The following is a 22,287-nucleotide window of genomic DNA, read 5'->3' as shown; positions in this document are numbered from 1 at the left end:
GTGCTGACATTTGGGCTCTGGCTTTGTGTAGTCTGCAGAAGGTTCCCCTCCCTTTTTTGGCAAAACTGTTTTCCTCAGGTGTGCCGTAGAGTAAGAGCCAACATCTACATGCATGCACTCCCTTGTGTATGATCACATGTACTTGCCAATAAATCTTGTGAAATACAGTATAGGTCAGAGGGTAGAGGTAATATTGCACGAAAGACCATCAACTTTTGATGGCTTATGTATATCCAATCATATTTTCACGCTTGTTCAAGCTCTAAATCTTGCCCCACGCTTCCTAAAGTGAGCATTAGCACGAATGGTAACAACAACGTCATCAATTCAGGAGAGTGCTCTCAAGCATTCCCTTAGGCTTATCTCACACCACTGAGGTGCTAATAATCTTGTGATGGGCCTTGCATGTTATCAGGCTATATCATGCTGTGTATGTTATTCACACAGTAATGTAGGTTAAACATGAAGTGATAATCAATAGCGCATGTACAGTACGACTTAAAGCTCAGTGAATCTATGGCAGTTGAACGATGCCATGAATCACCCAATTGGTTCAATGTTTATTTTTCGATTCAGTCTTACATTATCTAGACATTAATTCAGCCCAACACCATTTATACTGTAGTTGTATGCACGCAAATACAGTCTTTACTGAATTATAGTAAGTTAAAGACCTACAGTGGAGGACCTACAGGCAGAGTCCCAACCTGGAAACTGTCTTTCTCCAGCCCTCGGCTTTCCCATTTAACTCTGAGTGGCGGACTGTTACATCTGAGTGGCCACTCAGTGGTTGATTTTCCCAACAGCCCTTCTCTTCCTGATGGATAAATCTCCCGGGGCAACACCCTCTACTACAACCACTGTGTGTCCCGGGACTCCTGGCCATGTCAGAACAACTCTCTCGTTTACCTTCTAGCTGGGGGATTCTTGACTCTATAGTGTGTACTTCCTCATCTGGACAGATGTTAATTGAGAAGGAACCCGTCACTCTCCAGTATTAGCACCTGTTCTATGTCCCGGCCTTGTTTCATTTGCTTAGCCCACTTTCTTTCTTCTCTCCTCATTTGTTAATCCATTGGGCCACTTTAGGGCTTTGGCTCTGAATATGGATTTGGCTTTTACAGTGTATTAGTCCTAGAGGGAATGGTGCTTTTAAGGGCTGGGTGTGGGGGGGTTAAAAACCATTTGCTCCTAATTTAGGCCTTCACTATGAAACATTTCCCAGTTCCCTCACGCGCCACTAGAACTAAATGGTTTTGTTGTTGTGTGCCTGTAGAGTACCCTCATTGATCAGTGTTTTGGAGGGATACTTGAGTATTACGTTTTGGCTGTCCTGTCACATCTTAACCCTGTTTGCAAAAGTGGATAATTTACTGTTACCAGCTGTTTAAGGCCTACCTCACTGACTTTCAATTAAACTTTCTAAACCCTCTCAATGCAAATTGCCTGTTGAACCCCATTTAAATTGAGTAAACAAAGTTTGTGATGCCAGTCGTCTGTTCTATCAACACCAGGACCTCGACCATCTGCTCCAAACTCCCAATGCCAAATTGACTTTTGGAATGTTTTATTTGTCCGTTGTGACATTAGCATATTGTAAAAATGAAAAACCCATCAGAGCTGTGCAAAGACAAACGCCCAGCAATCTGTCATGGAATGTGTTTATGGGCTTGCACGAAATGGGGAAAGTCGTTCAAATTGTTCAACTTCTGGACAAAGCTCATAAAAAAACATTTTACTTTTACTTTCCAAAAACTTTTACTGCAATTTCTAAACATCATAAATCAATCAAGACATGAGAAATCAGCAACTGCATCATAAGAAAAGGTATGAGTAATTACATAAACTGGCATCATGTTGCATCATGTTGTTAACATGAAACTGATGGGAGGTATCATGAAACTGATGCGAAAACTGGTTGTATGCCAATGCCTCCTCCAAACTATCCGTTGAAGACCTTTCAGGCAGAAACATAATGTTTTGAACGAGAACTCAATAAAAGTGAAATTTTCTCTATGTATGCCTCCTCTAAGAGGCCAATGACGAGAGGTTCACAGCTTTCCCGATCCCAGGATCGAGTGACTTTGCTGGGTGTAATTGCATACATTGCCTCCTTACTTCCGCAGCCGCTTTTCCAAAGACCCAGTGCACTGTAGCCTAACCCTGGAAAATGGGAATGTGACATCTCTTTCCCTCTTAGACAGAAAGGAATGCCCTGCGGCGCGGATCGTTTCTGCAGGACTGGCTCTGCCAAAGGCCCTGTCTGTCCCATTGATGTTGGTTCTCACTTTTTTCAAATGTAGAAGCCAGCTGAAACGTAGCTATGTTAGTGAATTGATTAGCACTAATAGCCCTGGTGCATGACGCACCACCACAGCAAAGCTGGATTGAAATAGCAACTGTTTTGGTAGTGGTAGTGTTTATTCTTCTACTTTGGCTATGCATTGGGGGGTAAGACATAGCCTACACGCATATCTGTGTTTACCTAAAATAGATGAACTCGGAATGAAGTAGTGGCCGTGTTCTGTTATTAAATCATATTGGTTAACCACCTGCTCGATCATCACTTGAAGGGAAACTGGAGTAGGAGGCATGAAGAGTACCCTTTCATTAATTCTGATTCCTCGATTAGAGCACCAGTTAGAACTAAAGGTGTTCACACAGTAAGACATAGTATGAATCATATCCTTATGCACAGTATTTTCTCAACATCTCTTAGAACACTGTGCAGATGTCCGAAGATGACTTTGAAATATCTCTGAACGACCAGCGATTGCCTCAATGAGAAGTGCCACGGACATTGCTTACTTCTAACTCCTTCCTTGCCTCACTTCGGAACCCATGAACCATTGGCAGGTGCCTTGGCCAAAGTGTTCAGACTCTTCACCATCAAATACATCTCCATCACAAACCTGGTGTTCAATATTCTCAGGAAACGTCCACTCTGAATATAGTCTGCCTGTCTGTCTGTTTTCCAGACAGATGTTTCCCTCATGGAAACACACTCGGATCAGGATGGATCCTAATGGAAGCCAGATGACCCTGAATTACATGACAATAATTATCATGCCCCTTTAGCAGTCTGTAATGGCTTACGATGTGATACACTGAGCATCCGATGCATAGTTTGCGGTGGCTGGTCGGTAGCACAAGGCTTACCATTACTGTAAAAACAACTTAAACGGTGTGTCGTCTGGTCTCTCTCTCTTCTAGGAACAGTGTGTCATGCCGGTATCACGTTGGGAGAGGTGTGTTATGTCTACGACTTAATTCAATTATTTTCTGGAAGTGCAACTTCAAAGGCCGTGGCATGTTTATCTTGTGTAGAGACTTGGCTATGATAAAGTGTAGTGGTTTACTTACAAAGAAGATCACAAACCCCTAGGATCTAGTGTACATGTAAGTGTGGGTTTAAAGATGGCAATGATAGATGGTTGGCTGTAGATTAAGAGTGTTTTCTTGATGCCCAAACACTTGTGCATTTACCACACCAAGCACAATTAAAGACCTCAGAGAAACCACTGAATAACCTCTATAACCATCATGATGAACAAGAGGATGTTCTGACAGTCTTGTTTCTAATATGTAGTTATTCATCCATTCACTTACCTGTTAAAATTTAAATGGAAAATATTAATCAACTTTCAGGTTTGATCTTGATCTTGTTTCATCAAGCCGCAGAACACTGATTCTAGTTACTACAGCACATACACACATAGTATGGGAATAGTTCTGAGGTTTTGCAATGCTGATTTCAAAGGGGCAGATCAAATCCACTCAGGCCAGGTGTGTGATTACAGTCAGTAATTTGTGTGTGCTTCGTTCGTCTCTCAAGGCCAAGTTCATCTTTGGGCAGGGTTTTATGTGGACAGGCTGTCTTTGGTTTCGATGCCTTTTTAAACAGCGGCCTGGATCAGGGTCCCCCTGCTCTCCTCCTCTCCTCATCTGCGTAAGTCTTTTCGCTGCTGTCCGCTTCCTTGATGTGGCAGCTTTGAACGGCCATCATAAAAATTAGAACATCATAAATATGCGGGAATGGATGCACCATGTGTTGCATCGGATAATTGATGAGCCCCCTTAGAATGACTTTACCCCCTCGAATCAGAGCTTGATAAGTACCTATTTACAATGTACATCTAAGTACTGTCTGGCCACTTTCCTGGCTAATGGGCTAATGTTGTTGTCGAGAATGTGTTTTGTTTGACCTCTCTTAGATCGCCTTTTTGTCTAGCCGCTCATTGTTTTATTAATTGCCAACTAACATCTGAAGTTTTACGATGAATGTTCTACAGTACCACTGTAACATTGTACATTATATTAGACCCAGGCCCCTACTTCACAATGATCCTTGGGCAATTATAACAGTCAAATAACTTTTTAGGTCCCTCTATTATAACTGTGGTGATTCACTCAGGATTGCTATTTGGGCACAGATGTTACGTGACAATTAGCTTTAGTTTGTGGAAAATTCCAAGGGTCCAATAGACTGGTGAAAAAAAGTATTCTATGTTTGATCTATTTGTCTGCATGCCAACGACCCAACATCCAACGGAACTCAACTTTATAATTTAGTGAGGCGAGGGGAGTGGGGGAATTTAAGAATGTCACACAGAGGTGTTTGGAGGTTAGGGAAGTGTGATTCACGACAGCCTTCGGCCCTAAATGATCCACTTGTCTGACTTTCACACGCAAAATATACAGTACCAGTCAAGTTTGGACACACCTACTCATTCAAGGGTTTTTCTCTGCATGTGTAGTTCCCACCGTAAAGCATGGAGGAGGAGGTGTTATGGTGTGGGGGTACTTTGCTGGTGACACTGTCTGTGATTGTTTTAGAATTCAAGGCACACTTAACCAGCATGGCTACCACAGCATTCTGCAGCGATACGCCATCCCATATGGTTTGGGCTTAGTGAGACTATCATTTGTTTTTCAACAGGACAATGACCCAACACACCTCCAGGCTGTGTAATGGCTATTTTACCAAAAAGGAGAGTGATGGAGTGATGCATCAGATGTCCTGGCCTCCACAATCCCCCGACCTCAACCCAATTGAGATGGTTTGGGATGAGTCGGACCGCAGAGTGAAGGAAAAGCAGCCAGCAAGTGCTCAGCATATGTGGGAACTCCTTCAAGACTGTTGGAAAAGCATTCCAGGTGAAGCTGGTTGAGAGAATGCCAAGAGTGTGCAAAGCTGTCATCAAGGCAAAGGGTGGCTATTTGAAGAATCTCAAATATAAAATATATTTCGATTTGTTTAACACTTTTTTGGTTACTACATGATTCCATATGTGTTATTTCATTGTTTTGATGTCTTCACTATTATTCTACAATGTAAAAATAAAGAAAAACCCTGGAATGAGTAGGTGTGTCCAAACTTTTGACTGGTACTGTATATATATATATATATATAAACCGAGTGTTTTAGGCCGAAGGATGGGCTTCCCTGAAGCATGTCCATTATGTGCCAGACCTGGTCGTCTGGTGCGTTACTGTAAATGACGGCAACCTCATGTTGTGAAACCAAACCTAGACTGGTGAAATCACTGGCTATATAATTAGATTTTGTGTGTGTGTTTTCTCAATTACTTTACCATACTGAACACATTGTTAATGGTTTTTGGGTAAGAACAAGAAAGGCAAATACAGTAATTCATGCAGTTGTGAGAAAACAAAAGCTGAGACAAATCAAAATGTACATGTCTGAAAGCGCATAAGCACTAAAGGCCCACGAAGGATAGGAACCTTTTTGTGGATGTTTTGCTGAAAAACCTATAAAGGATATATCAATCACCACTGTAATACAGTCTGGACTAATACAATTGTTTCCATAGTGTGTGAAAAAACAACTCCCCATCCTATGTCAGTGACATAGAGTCTGTAATAATAGAATAATATGTAATAATTGTCTTTGGCCTGTTTTAACAAATGTCATATTTGTACAGTACATGTTTCCTGTCCCCCCCACGAGCGGTTGAAAGTGTACTTAAGTCATCAGTGAATCAATACAAAACAGTGAGCACGTCTCAGCCTGAGATGGTGTTATGCCAGGTTTAGTGCCCAGACTTATTTGTTCCTCCTTCTGATGTTCTGCAAGTCACTAGATAGGACGTGGACTCTTCCCTACACAGTGTCTCCCGTCATCGCCACATTGATGGGAATGACTGGGAGATGCGCAGATTACACATCCAGACAGAGTTGGCTGCCACAAATCTGCCCGCCCAAAACCTCCTCTGCATAGCTCACATGTACCGAATACAAAGTGACTCAGCTTGCGTCTGCGGTTCAGTGAATGTGCTTTTCTCTGGCACTGATGGAGATTTCCATTTAAAAAATGGAACTACCTACCACAAAGGGAGCTACCTACCATAAATTGGCAGTGACTGTTGATCGGTATATAGCTATTTATTCAGAATTTAAATAATGAATTGAGAGATCCATTGAGGAGTCAATTTCTCTTTCTATGAGCCAATGTGTTTCACCTAAACAGAGGATACTTATTATCTGGGTTCTGAAGCTCTTTGTACTATTTTTAGGGATTTCAAGTGGTTGACTCACTAGTATAAATGGATTGTGTAGTCATGATTATATTTGTTTGAAAGTGGATTATAAATTCACAATTACACTTCCAACTCACACACCAACTAAAGTTGATTTCAGCCTATGATGGATGCAAGTTAGATTGTGTTATCTTGCCAGTACAGCTTGGGGCTGTGGTTTCAAGATCTCTCAACACAGTTGGCACTGATGTCCTAGCAACCTCGCATCTGTCGAAGAGTAGAGCGCTGTGTAGATAAATACTAACAAGACAACATCCAGACAGGGGTCTTCTCTGTTCTGTTCAGTCCTGTCCACTGACAGCCAGACGAGGGGTGGATAAAACGATAGCAGCAGCTGCCTTTGCCCTAGCAGGTCTGTCAGGCCTGAGCTCATGGCTGTGTGCATACTCTGGCTGTGTGCCCTCTGCTCTGACTGAACATCTCTCTGCTTATCTAAATGTTTTCTCTCAGTGTGTGTCAGGAAGAGTCTCTGTTTTTATACCCAGGCCCACCTTATAACGCTGATGTTATGTTATATTGTACCGCAACAACTGCAATAAAAATTTACGTGATGTTACACACAAAACCCATTCATGTTGTTCAGGTAATGTACTCCTCAGAAGAATACTTTATAGACAAATTAACCGTTTTTACCATACCATATCACGACTTGACATGCCATATTATATTATTAATACCACCATAACACTGTTAACTGACCAAGTTTCTCTAGTGTCTGCCTAGTGTAATATACATTTATGTGTCAGAATGCATGTAACTGATGTGATGGCTTTGATACTGTCTAGTCTAACTAAAGGGGGCTGTTAAATAGAGAACGATGACGCAAACTCTCCAGTGAGTCTATATCTCATCTCCGTGTGCCATTTCAAACAAGTGGGGAAAAAAATAGGAGATTTAGAAAGGGGTTTCAAACTGGATAAGCCCTCTCTTTAGATTACATTCCCCATCTAACAATGGTATCAGGGGATTGATCAGTGGCAAGAATGTTTTTAAAGAACAAGTTTGAAGTAATCTGTTGACGTTTCATCCTCCTCTCACGTTGCACACCACGCTATGAGAAAGCCCTGATGTCTGCGGTGGGGCTGGGTTGTCTAAACTCATCCCAAGAAGCTGTGGTCTCGTCCTTTCTCGTTTTCCAGAACTTCTCTTCTGTGTAATAAACCAACATTCTTCAGAAAATACCTCATGCTTCCCTAAATTGTGTGGCTTTAAGTTCAATGTGGTAGTTCCATAATGGTCTTTGAGAAGTCTTTCTCTTTTCAATGAGGTTTTGATTCTATACCATACGTCAGGTCTGAGCTATGCCTCGCAATTAAGTTTGGGGAGGAACTTGTGTTTTCCTTTTATTAGTCAGTCACTCGCATGCACAGTGCAGTTAAATCATAGCCTAGTCATTGGAGCCCTTGTCAATCATATTAGGTATAGATAGATACTGGTTTTTATTATAGGGACCTCAGTGTAGCGCTAAAACGTTTCCCTGCTTCACAGTCCTAACACGCTACCATTACGATATCAAGGTTGCTCTTCAGAGAAACCCTCCATCCATTTAGTTGTTATTAGGACCTCTGCCGGTGGTTTTCCAGACTGTGGTAACACTCTACTTTGTTCTTTCCCAGGTGTTAACACCAACATTCCCCGTGGTAGTCAAGATGGGCCATGCCCACGCCGGCATTGGCAAGGTAAGCTTCCCTGCGATGTTGATCCCCCCCCCACACACACACACACACACACACACACACACACCACACACACCACACACACACACACACACACACACACACACACACACACACACACACACACACACACACACACACACACACACACACACACACACACACACACACACACACACACACCACTAAGGTCTGGGCACTCCCTGGCTGCTCATCTCTCCACCCCACCATTGCATGTCTAGTCTTGATTTGTTTGTGTTTGTTATGCTAACCTATTACATACTGTGCAGTTAGGAGTTGAGCTGTACATAACAGACCAGGCTCCTTATCTCTTCTGTGTGTATCTCTGAGCTTGCCAGAGTGATGATGGCATGACATCCCTTCCATAAGCAGACCATCAGTCTCAGAGAGGAGGTGGAGAAGGGTGTGAAGCTGAGCTAGATCTGGTCCTTGTCGAAACCCATGATCTCACAGCCTGTCTGATAGGAAGGGACTTTGGGGGCTTTTTCAGGGGGTTTACATGTTCATAAGGAGTTAGGGAGGAGATATGGGAGTGACATGGGCATCGGCAAGCTGATCAGTGTCAGGATCTGAAGACCTCTCTTCTAGTTACCTCATTAAGGCCTGGATATGCTACTGTAAGTGTGAGTCTGCAGCAGTGTAAAGCAGCAGTGCAAAATATATACAAAGCTTGAACATGCATATATCTTAATTTTTCCTTATATCTTATTCCTGTTCTTTGTTTCACCATTTTGTTCTACAGTCCATGTTTGATAAAATTCCATCCTCCATTGAATACAAAATGTTAAACTCTGGAGAGAAGCCGTCTCATGCCTCATAACCCCAATACTATTTTTCTCATAAGACCATTGTAAATAACAACAAGGATTAAAACAAGCATGTGACTGTTCGCCTCGGTGCACCCAGGCACCGGGCAGGCAGCATAACAACTAGCTAAGTGGGTCATTAGCAAGTGGCACCACCACAGCGTGCACGCAAACACACAGGGAAGCAAAAAAAACACACACACACACACACACTTTCAACAGCATGCAGTTCAGTAAACAGCCAACCAAAGCGAGTGATTACTAGCCCCAAATGGAGCCCTCCTCACATATAATACAGGACCTCCCGGGCCGAGTCTGTGCGTTCACACAGTACACAGGGGGAAGCACTTCCTATAAGTTTATCCCCCCTTTTCATCTGAAGGGCTGGGTTGGGTTTCCTCCTTTACAGGAACCTGGAGTGCTATAGAGTTCCCACATGCCCTCTGGATCACTTAGCATAGGCCCATTGTAGACCAGGACCTCATTTAACCCCCCTGACCTCACAGTGGACTGAGAACTGGGGGAGAGAAGAGGGTCTGGATGTAGGCCATTCAAGTGCTTCACATGGCTTTTAAGTTGAGCTGAGAGACTCTTGACAAAAGACATTGGTTAAAATGAATGTATCTGGAGTTGTGGAATTGGGACTAGGACTATGGCCAGTGTTACGATTTTCAGTTGTTTTAACACTACGTTTGCTTAACCTAATTTGATGACATGTAATTTACATTTTACATTTACGTCATAAAGTGCAGAGTGTTTTCACTTCAACGGTTCTTTATGATTTGTAGCCATGATTTGTAGCCGAAATGCAATGTTACGGCCAAATCTTTTAGGATGACAAGGTGAGTACTGTAAAAAAAAGTTAATGATTGGTTACTTCTATCTCCCCATCCTAGTCTAACGTCAATCCATTTTTTTTTTTTTTTTTATGATATCAGATATCAGAAAGAGACCTATACAGCCTGTCCATCACATGGAGGAGTTAATCCTGGTTGGGGGAGTTGAGAATGGCTCACTAAAGGGTAGACAGACTTAGCAGACACTGGAGAATATTTCTCAACCATTGAAACTGGGCAGTGTCCAGAATCACATTGCTTTCCACCTCACCCAGCTCTTGATCTAACTACCAGTACATACCCTCTTAATTACCTTATGGTTTCTGCTTCCAGTATTATGGTTTACTTTATTTACTCAATGGTTCACCTTATTCTCTGCAAGGCTTCTCGTATTTACACCATGGTTTGGCTCCTTTTTCTCTGGCTCTCCAGAGGTATTGGGTTATACCTTTGGAACCACAGTGGGTAGCCAAGTACACAAATACTTTCCTCATATGAACAGAGGAAAACCATTTCCCCCTTGTCTAGCTACCTCCACCTCTGTCAAACATACTCAAGATGCTAAGTAAGAATCTTAGAGTAGTTACGACAAACAGAGAATGAAATGCCTGATCCAAAAAGTGGGCAAACTCCTCCCCTATATCTTTACCATAGTAGACCTCTCCATCTCACTTGTGAATTGGGCCACTGGAGAGAAGAAGCGATGAGCTGAAAGGAGAGAGGAGTGTGGGTGGGAAAGTGAGAGCATCAGTCCAGTCCGTCCCTGTCCACGACAGCCCCTCACTGTTCCCACCGACTCCCACCGCATGGTGAATGAATCATAGTGCCAACGATAACAGCCAGAGAGATAATAATGAGAGTCAATGGAGGGAATATGAAGGGAATGTCCAGGACTCTGGCTGCTATCATCATACATCATATGGATTTATGGCTGTCTACTACTACTTTGCCCCTTTTCCCATGGTCTAAGGGAGTTTCCCTCTTTCAACAGCTATCAATACAGACAGATCTGGTTGGTAATTGGGTGTCTTAGGCTTAGTGTGCCTGTCAGTTATTATATTTAATCAAACATGTTTACATTAAAAAGACAAAAGATACTGTAGATTAGCGTTTACTGTACTGTATGAAAAAGGAATCTACAGAATTGTACTGTTTGTTCTCTTTGGATAAGTTGTGGATCAATTGAATTTAGCTACTGTTTGTCATTTCCATCAAAATGTTGTCTAGCATATTAGTGGTGGAAGAGTTGAGTTTACTCCCTTACTATGTAAAGCACATTTGAGCACCTACTGTAAGTGGAAACGTGCTATATACAGTGCATTCAGAAAGTATTCAGACCCCTTGACCTTTACAACATTTTGTTATGTTACAACCTTATTCTAAAATAGATTAAATAAATAAAAATCCTCATCAATCGACACACAATACCCCATAATGACAAAGCGAAAACAGGTTTTTAGACATTTTTGCAAATGTATATAAAACAAAAACCGGAAATACCTTATTTACATAAGTATACAGACCATTTGCTATGAGACTCGAAATTGAGCTCAGGTGCATCCTGTTTCAATTGATTATCCTTGAAATGTTTCTACAACTTGATTGGAGTCCACCTGTGGTAAATTCAATTGACTGGACATGATTTGTAAAGGCACACACCTGTCTATAGAAGGTCCCACAGTTGACAGTGCATGTCAGAGCAAAAACCATGAGGTCGAAGGAATTGTCCGTGGAGCTCCGAGACAGGATTGTGTCGAGGCACAGATCTGGGGAAGAGTACCAAAACATTTCTGCAGCATTGAAGGTCCCCAAGAACACAGTGGCCTCCCATCATTCTTAAATGGAAAATGTTTGCAACCACCAAGACTCTTCCTAGGGCTGGCCGCCAGGCCAAACTGAGCAATCGGGGGAGAAGGGCCTTTGTCAGGGAGGTGATGGTCACTCTGACAGAGCTCTAGAGTTCTTCTGTGGAGATGGGAGAACCTTTCAGAAGGACAACCATCTCTGCAGCACTCCACCAATCAGGCCTTTATGGTAGAGTGGTCAGACGGAAGCCATTCCTCAGTAAAAGGCACATGACAGCCCGCTTGGAGTTTCTCAGACCATGAGAAACAAGATTCTCTGGTCTGATGAAACCAAGATTGAACTCTTTGGCCTGAATGCCAAGCGTCACGTCTGGAGGAAACCTGGCACCATCCCTAAGGTGAAGCATGGTGGTGGCAGCATCATGCTGTGGGGATGTTTTTCAGCTGGGAGACTAGTCAGGATCGAGGAAAAGATGAACGGAGCAAAGTACAGAGAGGTTCACCTTCCAACAGGACAGCGAACCTAAGCAAGACAACGCAGGAGTGGCTTCGGGACAAGTCTCTGAATGTCCTTGAGTGACCCAACCAGAGCCCGGACTTGAACCCGATCGAACATCTCTGGAGAGACCTGAAAATAGCTGTGCAGCAACGCTCCCCATCCAACCTGACAGAGCTTGAGAGGATCTGCAGATAGGATTAGAAATTGTTTCTAAAAACCTGTTTTTGCTTTGTCATTATGGGGTATTGTGTGTAGATTTATGAAAGATATTTTTTTAAATCAATTTTAGAATAAGGCTGTAACGTAACAAAATGTGGAAAAATTCAAGGGGTTTGAATACTTTCCGAATGCGCTGTAAATGCAATCAATTATTACTGTAATGTCTGTATATGAAGTCACTGTGTACCTGATGGTCTCATGGGTGTGAGAAACGTGCAGCTCCTAAAATCCTAAAATTTTCCAGAGAGGAAGCTTTTCATTATCCTGTCTGTGTTGGATTTACATTCCTGTGGGATTCTAACAGTCTACTTCAGCTCCTGTCTCATTGCTTTTATAGCATGCTTGGTAATTAACCATCAAAAAGCACCAATTAGGCATATCTTCCTGCCGATTAACTAATTAGTGGCCTGTTTCAGATCAAAGTGGAGAACGAACTTGACTTCCAGGATATTACCAGTGTGGTGGCGCTGGCCAGAACCTATGCCACCTCTGAGCCCTACGTCCTGTCCAAGTACGACATCAGGATCCAGAAAATCGGCAACAACTACAAGGCCTACATGTAAGTATGATGTAGTCTCTATGCTGTGTACACTGGGTTTTGTCTGTGACTTGGACATGTCAGGAATGAATGTGACTAGAATGAAACTATATGGCTTGCATGTGAATGACTTTACCAGAGAGAGGGAGGGGGAGAGATAGACATGGAAACAGAGACAGATGAAGGGAAACAAAAAGAGACGGAGAGAAAGAGAGAGATGGATAGAGAGACAGAGACAGACCTTAGAATAGTCCAGCTTTCATACCAATGTGAGTGTGGGAAGAGGCCCATAGTAGGTAGCTTAGTGGGGGCGGCAGGTAGCTTAGTGGTTAAGAGCGTTGTGCCAGTAACCGAAAGGTCGCTGGTTCTAATCCCCGAGCCGACTAGGTGAAAAATCTGTCGGTGTGCCCTTGAGCAAGGCACTTAACCTTAATTGCTCCTGTAAGTCGCTCTGGATAAGAGCATCTGCTAAATGACTAAAATGTAAATGTACACCCTTCCCACTCAGTGGAGCCGTGCAGGGCTCACCCACACCACAGCACTTCCTTCTCTACCCCGGGACAACAACCAGTGTTGCACCCTGCACTGGCATTCCATTCTCTCTCCCAGAGGGAAGTGACAGCATCAGCCAACGTGACTGTGACCACTGGGCAACTTCAGCCTTATAGGCTCAATCTCAGCTTGAACTGATGTTATCTTCTCTGAGTAACCAGCCACTTCAATTTCAAATGCTGAAAGCACCCTCTTGAATACAACAGACCTTGTGCAGTAAATTTAAAACAACATGTACAGTTACAATGAAAGTGTGGATCTACGCCCTTTCTACTTTCATGTCTCTCAATCCAAACAATTATTGCTTGAATGAGAGGAGTCGAATTTACTTCCTTATCTCAACTTATTTCCTCGGCGTACATTGCAATCATCATCAATGTAGAATTCAACTATAACATTTCCCCCCCAGGGTCTTCTGTTGAACTACAAAAACAAACACAATGACTAAGCTAGCTGACCATTGCTTTCCATTCCGGTCCAGAGGATAGCTGAATGCCTGATTAATTTCCTTGATTTTCTCTTTGATTTGATTTCACCTTTTCTAGGAGGACGTCCATCTCAGGCAACTGGAAGGCTAACACAGGCTCAGCCATGTTGGAACAGATCGCTATGACAGACAGGTAAGCCTATAGACACTTTGTTAGACATAACATATAAGCCTTATTATAAGAAATTATGAAAGCTTATAGATGTTTTTTTATTTATTATTGTGTTTTTTTATATAGCATTATAGCTGTAGGCTTTAAGTAAAGTGTTACCAAAAGTTGTTTTTCACTGAAAAAGTATGTTTTGTAATTGACAATGACTTATCAATTGTGGATTTCACTGTGTTCTAGATATCGTCTGTGGGTGGACTCCTGTGCCGAGATGTTTGGGGGCCTTGATATCTGTGCTGTGAAAGCCGTCCACGGAAAAGATGGTAACGACTACATTATCGAGGTCAGTTCATTCTTAGCAAGTACTGTATAAGCAAATGGAACAGTATCTCTAGGCCTTCTCCTTCAGGGTAAAAAAAACAAGACATCTCAAACAAACAGACAGACCATATCATGATCAGTGTATGTGTGCCTAAAAAATATTAGCCAACATACATTGTAGTTGTCAAATATTCTGAAGAACATTCAGACAACATGTGGTGTTCAACGTGGATGCTAACCCAGTTGAATTGCACAAGTTATAATAAACTCTTTAAATAGAGTAACAATGGATGATGATGAAAGATCATGTCAATTCCAGAAATATGTTGATTAAATCAGATATCTCTGGTGGGCGATATCATTTTCAAAGTCATCATGAAGTAATCGATTGCATTGACAGACGAGTTGGCGGGCGATGGTGGAGGAAGAGGGCGCAGCCAGGATAGATCAGGCATGATCAGTCTGAGTCTGAGCAATGAAACACAACAATCTGAATTCAAACAAAGGCATGGCTAGCAGGCTGCCCACGCTGTCCGTCTGTCCGTCTGTCTGTCTGTCTAGCTCTGTCTGTTTGTATGTTTGTCTGAAGTCATAGATACCTGAGGAACACAGCTTTTCTGAAGTTCATTCGTTTTCCTCAGTTGGTTCAAATAGCAGAACGGAGGAAAGGATATAGGGAGGACCGTAGAGATGAAATATAGTGTTCAATTCTGTGGGGAGGACCATCTGTGTTCAAACCTGTAAAACTCAAGGGTCAGATAGACAGACAGACAGACCGACATGGTGAGAAACAGAGATCTTATCATTGGAATGAGTTGTGGTACACTTACAGTACCTATAGAAAGTCTACACCCCCCTTGGATTTCTTCACATTTTATTATGTTACAAAGTGTGATTAAAATTGATTTAATTTTTATTTTTCGTCAACGATCTACACAAAACACTTGAATGTCAAAGTGGAAGATTTTTTTAAAATAATTTTTAAGATGAATGGAAAATAAAACACTAAGATATCTTGATTAGATAAGTATTCACCCCCTGAGACAATACATGTTAGAAACACCTTTTCCCAGCGATTACAGCTGTGAGTCTTCTTGGGTAAGTCTAATAAGAGCTTTGCACACCTGTATTGTGCAATATTCGCCCATTATTCTTTTCAAAATTCTTCAAGCTCTGTCAAGGTGTTTGGGGATCATGGCTAGACAGCAATTTTCAAGTCTTGCCATTGATTTTCAAGCAGATTTCAATCAAAACTGTAACTTGACCACTCAAACTTTAACGGTCTTCTTGGTAAGCAACTCCAGTGTAGATTTGGCTTTGTGTTGTAGGTTATTGTCCAGCTGAAAGGTGAATTCCTCTCCAAGTGTCTGGTGTAAAGCATACTGAAGCAGATTTTCCTCTAGGATTTTGCCTGTGCTTAGCTCCATCCCATTTCTTTTCATCCTGAAAACTCCCCAGTCTTTGCCAATGTCAAGCACACCCATATCATGATGCAGCAACCACCATATTTGAAAGTAAGGAGGCAGTTACCAAGTGATGTGTTGTGTTGGATTAGCCCCAAACATAAGGCTTTGCATTTAGGCCAAAAAGTGTATTCTTTCGCTGTGTTTTTCTACAGTATTACTTTAGTGCCCTTTTCAAATCAAATCAAATTTTATTGGTCACATACACGTGTTTAGCAGATGTTATTGTGGGTGTAGCGAAATGCTTGTGTATCAGACAAGTAATATCGAACAATTTCACAACATATACCCAATACACACAAATCTAAGTAAAGAAATTGAATTAAGAATATATAAATGAATATATGGATGAGCAATGTCAGAGCGGCATAGACTAAGATACAGTAGAATAGTATAGAATACAGTATATACATATGAGATGAGTAATGCAATATATGTAAACATTATTAAAGTGACTAGTGTTCCATTTATTAAAGTGGCCAGTGATTTCTAATCTATGTATATAGGCAGCAGCCTCTAATGTGCTAGTGAAGGCTATTTAACACTCTGATGGCCTTGAGATAGAAGCTGTTTTTCAGCCTCTCGGTCCCAGCTTTGATGCACCTGTACTGACCTCCCCTTCTGGATGATAGTGGGGTGAACAGGCAGTGGCTCGGGTGGTTGTGGTCCTTGATTATCTTTTTGGCCTTCCTGTGACATCGGGTGCTGTAGGTGTCCTGGAGGGCGGGTAGTTTGCCCCCGGTGATGCGTTGGGCAGACTGCACCACCCTCTGGAGAGCCCTGCGGTTGCAGGCAGTGCAGTTGCCGTACCAGGCGGTGATACAGCCCGACAGGATGCTCTCAATTGTGCATCTGTAAAAGTTTGTGAGGGTTTTAGGTGCCAAGACAAATTTCTTCAGCCTCCTGAGGTTTAAGAGGCGCTGTTGCCCCTTCTTCACCACACTGTCTGTGTGGGTGGACCATTTCAGTTTGTCATCTCCTTTGTTTAGTTGACGTTGAGTGAGAGGTTATTTTCCTGGCACCACACTCCCAGAGCCCTCACCTCCTCCCTGTAGGCTGTCTCGTCATTGTTGGTAATCAAGCCTTCTACTGTTGTGTTGTCTGATGATTGAGTTGGAGGCGTGCTTGGCCACACAGTCATGGGTAAACAGGGAGTACAGGAGGGGGCTGAGCGTGCACCTTCGTGTTGAGGATCAGCGAAGTGGAGGTGTTGTTTCCTACCTTCACCACCTGGGGAGCGGCCCGTCAGGAAGTCCAGGACCCAGTTGCACAGGGCGGGGTTCAGACCCAGGGCCTCGAGCTTAATGATGAGCTTGGAGGGTACTATGGTGTTGAATGCTGAGCTATAGTCAATGAACAGCATTCTTACATACAGTGGGGAGAACAAGTATTTGATACACTGCCGATTTTGCAGGTTTTCCTACTTACAAAGCATGTAGAGGTCTGTAATTTTTATCATAAGTATACTTCAACTGTGAGAGACAGAATCTAAAACAAAAATCCAGAAAATCACATTGTATGATTTTAAAGTAATTAATTTGCATTTTATTGCATGACATAAGTATTTGATACATCAGAAAAGCAGAACTTAATATTTGGTACAGAAACCTTTGTTTGCAATTACAGAGATCATACGTTTTTTAAAATTACAGACCTCTACATGCTTTGTAAGTAGGAAAACCTGCAAAATCGGCAGTGTATTAAATACTTGTTCTCCCCACTGTAGGTATTCCTCTTGTCCAGATGGGATAGGGCAGTGTGATGGTGATTGCATCATCTGTGGATCTATTGGGGCAGTAAGCAAATTGAAGTGGGTCTAGGGTGGCACATAAGGTAGAGGTGATATGATCCTTGACTAGTCTCTCAAAGCACTTCATGATGACAGAAGTGAGTGCTACAGGGCGATAGTCATTTAGTTCAGTTACCTTTGCTTTCTTGGGTACAGGAACAATGGTGGCCATCTTGAAGCATGTGGGGACAGCAGACTGGGATAGGGAGAGATTATTATGTCCGTAAACACACCAGCCAGCTGGTCTGCACATGCTCTGAGGATGCGGCTAGGGATGCCATCTGGGCCGGCAGCCTTGCGAGGGTTAACACGCTTAAATGTCTTACTCACGTTGGCCACAGAGAAGAAGAGCCCACAGTCCAAAGTTTCCTAAGAGCTAAAAGCAAGGCAGCCCTCTCTGTCGGTTCCATTTTCTGTTACCTGCATACATATGCATATTTTTATTCAGTATATTTGTATTCTTCTTTTCACTCTGTAATTTAGGTCATTATTGTGGAGTCACTACAATGTTGTTGATCCATCCTCAGTTTTCTCCCATCACTGCCATTGAACTCTGTAGCTGTTTTAAAATCACCAATGGCCTCATGGTGACATCCCTAAGCAGTTTTCTTCCTGCAGCTCAGTTCAGAAGGATGACTGCATCTTTGATGTCTGTGTATGCTTAAAAATATATTCAATGTCTGATTTGTTATTGTTACCCATCTACCAATCACTGCCCTTCTTTAGGAGGCTTTCGAAAAGCTCCCTGGTCTTTGTAGTTGAATCTGTGCTTGAAATTCAATACTTGACTGAGTGACCTTACAGATGTTGTATGTATGGAGGACAGAGGAAGGGGTAGTCCTTAAAAAATAATTTCACATAGTTTGAGTCCAAATAACTTATGTGATTTGTTATGCCAAATTGTACTTCTGCACTAATTTAGGCTTGCTTGAATAAATACTTATGCAACAACTATTTTAGTTATTGAATTTTTATTAATTTGTATAAATGTGTCTAATTTTAATTTCACTTTTCCATTACAACATTTACAATTAAAATCTATTTCTATTCTACTTTGTAACGCAACAAAATGGAAAAAGTTCAAAGGGTTGTAGACTTTCTATAGGCACTGTATTTAACTGATAAATGTGACCGACCGGCTCGATTTTTTTTTTTTACATTGGATAAAAGTGGAGACTCAGAGGTAGAAAATGGTATATCATACACTACAGTTGAGGAACAATGGGAAAGTAATTCTGCTTTGAAAGTTGATAAACTTGTAACCCCATTTTTGAGAAAATGGCTCTTGAATGTTTTGGTACACCTACTGGAGAGCTCTTCTTTGTTTACACCCATTCAGCATCGTTCACACCCTCTTAAGCCCCACCCATCTCTTTAAGGATTCACGTGTGAGGCCATGTGCAAAACAGAGTAAGTAGGGTAGTATACTAAACAAAGATTTTAAGACTAAAGGCTGGTTTATACTAAGTCTATTGACATGTATGTAGACAGTTGTCGCAGTGACATCATGAACATTTTATTGTTGTCCGACATCAAACTTGTGATTGTCGTTATGAAAAAGTATAAACACAAAAACGACAGGCTGCATGACATCAGCATTCTGGTGGTCCAAAATAGCATAACAGGTGTATTTTAACACCAATAAACCCGTCCGTTTAAAAATGAATTTAGTATATGTCAATCTAGCAAACCAGGCAACTAAAAGCAACTTTCTAAACAATGTTTTGGTTCGTTTATAGCTTGTTAGCTAGCTAGCTAACATTAAGTTAGCTGGCTAGCTAGTTCAAATAATGACCATATCATATAGCTGACAACGTCTTAACTTTAGCTAATTTGTATTCATTATTACAGGAAAATAAACTCACAACAGTCATTATTTACAAGTTAATGGTGAGCTAATTACAGAAAATAACTTTCGTTTGTAAGTGTGACGAAATAAAAGCAGGGCATTCTACCGGAGAATTCTAGAACTTGGACACTGTCTCGTTGGCCTAATGTTATATCCTAATTTGACTTTTGTGCAGGTCATATTGTTCTTCACATTACCGTCTCTGGTAAACACACACTATATCAAATAAAATCAAAGTTTATTTGTCACATGCACAGGATACAGAAGGTGTAAACGGTACAGTGAAATGGGTACTTGCATAGGAGTCTTTTGTTTAGACATGTAGCAGGCTAGCTAAACAATGAACCATAATCCCAACTCATAACGTTAATACCGTGCATGAATCTGCAGGTAGCTAACCAACTAGGTTCAATGTTAGCTAGCTAGCTAACATTTGGCTATAACTAGCAATGCAAATGGCTCTGCGATATGAATAATATTACTACACAGATCATACACGTAATGTTAGCTAGCGAGCCAGCCAGCTAACGTTAGCTAGCTAGCTAACAGTACGCTATAACTTGCAATGAAAACGACTTTTTTTAAAATTAGAAATGTGTAATATCTGAAAATGTAGCTAGCTAGACTATTTTACCCGTGTACATGGATGAACACTTCTCCCCCTCTGTCTCGGATGCCATAGTTGCCCTTAGTTTGAAGATGTAATCTGGACACAGGTGTTCTATACAAAAAGCCTTCTGTGTGTTCTCTTTTCGACTCCCTCTGCATATTTGCAATCAAACAGCATCATTTTCTCCATCTCCTTAGCTATCATACTCTGCTTCCACCAGGCATTCTACTGATTTAAAAACTTGTCCCTCCAGAAAGTGGAGAGCAACACTTTTGCAGTTCTTCATGATATATTTCAAGAAAGCAACGCTAGAAAGGATTACCTACACACACTGAGCAGCTCATGTTATAGACAGAAGTGTGATACATGGCAGACCAATCCGAACTCATCTCTTGGCATGTCCAGCCTATCCATTATCTCAGCCAATCATGGCTAGCGGTAGGTTCCTGTCTTTTTCCGTAGCTAAACCAACTTGGCTCGTAATTTAACAATTGTATTCCTATTTACAGATGGCATACAAGTTTGTTATTAAAGCACATTAAAGTTCACATGTTCCAGAAGGCATTTCTGCCCAAAAACGCATTTTGATAAAAAATTAATGTTTACCTTAAAATGCCTCTCCTGTGAAGTAGTGACGCGCGACATACACCTAGTTTCCTTAAACGAGTCACAAATGATCATCGCATTCCCAGTGGTCTTTGTGTCTTCTAGTTAAAAATGTGTTTGGAGAAGAGGAATGCTAGGTTGATGTAATGTCTTAATAGATGAATAGATCATATTAAGATTCAGCCCGTTTGAGGCATTTGTGTTTTGGAACTAGTAGAACTATGTTGTACTGTAACCTTTTACACTTGATTGTAGAGAAACAAAAACCCTTGCCCAATTTCAAGGGTTAAAGCACCTGCAGTTAGATCACTACCAAGCCACTGACTTGGGAGAACCACCCAATGAGTAGTACAATAAGTGCCTCTGTGCGACAGACATTATCACAGCCTATCACCCCATAACAACCTCTGGCTGGGTTTATTTTGGGCTGCTGGGCAGCACGGTACGGTGAGCACTTGTTGCTGTAGAACACATCTGTTTAAAAGGAGCAGATACACCGTTACACCGACCAGGCACTTCCTGTTGTTCCACTTAGCTCACATCGACTCCAGATGAGGCCTATAGCTACACACATGCACAATACACATGCAACACATACATAGACACAGAGATAACTGCATTGCCCTAACCTGACGTTATTGGACAAGTGATGAAACGCAGGCACACACATTCACAGTGTAAAAAGAAGCTTCGGCAGACAGAGATATGTGCATGGTCGTGACCTGACGTACTGTATTGGGACTGGTAAAAACACGACGTAGTGTAGCTGTCTCAGTGCTTAGGTAGCCCCATCTCTCACAACCAGCCCAGCCTCTCGTTTCCTCCAGACAAGCCTGGTTTATCTCCTCTCACAGGGCAGCTTATGGACCGACCAGTGGGAAGAGGAAGGGGTGGGATGGGAGGAAGAGGAAAGAGCTGGTTGTGTCAGAGTGTGTGTCCATATGGTATGTGTTTATGTGTGTGTCTGTGCTATGGATTGGACAATAGAGACAATTCAGAGGGGTGCATGTGTGTGTGCACGCGCATGTGTGTGTGCTCGCACGCACGTGTCTGCATATGCATCCATATGTGTGCTCGCTCGCACCTGTGTGTGTGTGGTGCACACCTGCACAGTTGATTTACAGTGCAACTGGCAGCTGTTGTGAGTAACTTCCCCTGGTGCGGCAGGCCAAGCTGAACTCATTTGTAAGCCACTGTGTTTGATGAATAGTTCTGTTCCCAGTGTTAATTTATTTCATATAGCAGGGGTTACCTATACTTTTGATCTTATGGAAAACACAACAGAATTGATTTACTATGCCAATTTAACCTACTTTTCTTGGTTGCATTCCATAAATCCTTAGACTTTTCCAGTTGCAGAGGGTGATTAGACATAATTTCAGTGCTAACCTGTTTGTGATATGGTGAACTATAGGCTATTGTATTTATGTATCTACCACAGTATAACTTTGTCCAAAACACATTTTCTGGCATTCTTCAACGGTCCTTATTAAATATAAGTCATTAAACTCACTGTACCAATGAAAGGAGGACGTTAAGGA

General features: G+C 41.9%; 1 protein-coding gene across 2 annotated transcripts in view; it reads left to right on the top strand.

The window, feature by feature from the left end:
- Positions 1 to 22,287, top strand: part of LOC121546266 (synapsin-3) — a 139,137-nt gene that overhangs the window by 99,269 nt on the left and 17,581 nt on the right. For both annotated transcript variants that reach the window (XM_041857433.2, XM_041857434.2), the window contains exons 7-10: positions 8,177 to 8,239; positions 12,839 to 12,981; positions 14,058 to 14,132; positions 14,349 to 14,451. In XM_041857433.2, coding sequence (XP_041713367.1) covers positions 8,177 to 8,239; positions 12,839 to 12,981; positions 14,058 to 14,132; positions 14,349 to 14,451 — 384 coding nt within the window. The remainder of the gene's footprint in view (positions 1 to 8,176; positions 8,240 to 12,838; positions 12,982 to 14,057; positions 14,133 to 14,348; positions 14,452 to 22,287) is intronic.

The sequence above is a fragment of the Coregonus clupeaformis genome, unplaced genomic scaffold, assembly GCF_020615455.1.
Source record: "Coregonus clupeaformis isolate EN_2021a unplaced genomic scaffold, ASM2061545v1 scaf0013, whole genome shotgun sequence".
Lineage (NCBI taxonomy): Eukaryota > Metazoa > Chordata > Actinopteri > Salmoniformes > Salmonidae > Coregonus > Coregonus clupeaformis.
This window is presented reverse-complemented; position numbering and strand designations above follow the sequence as displayed.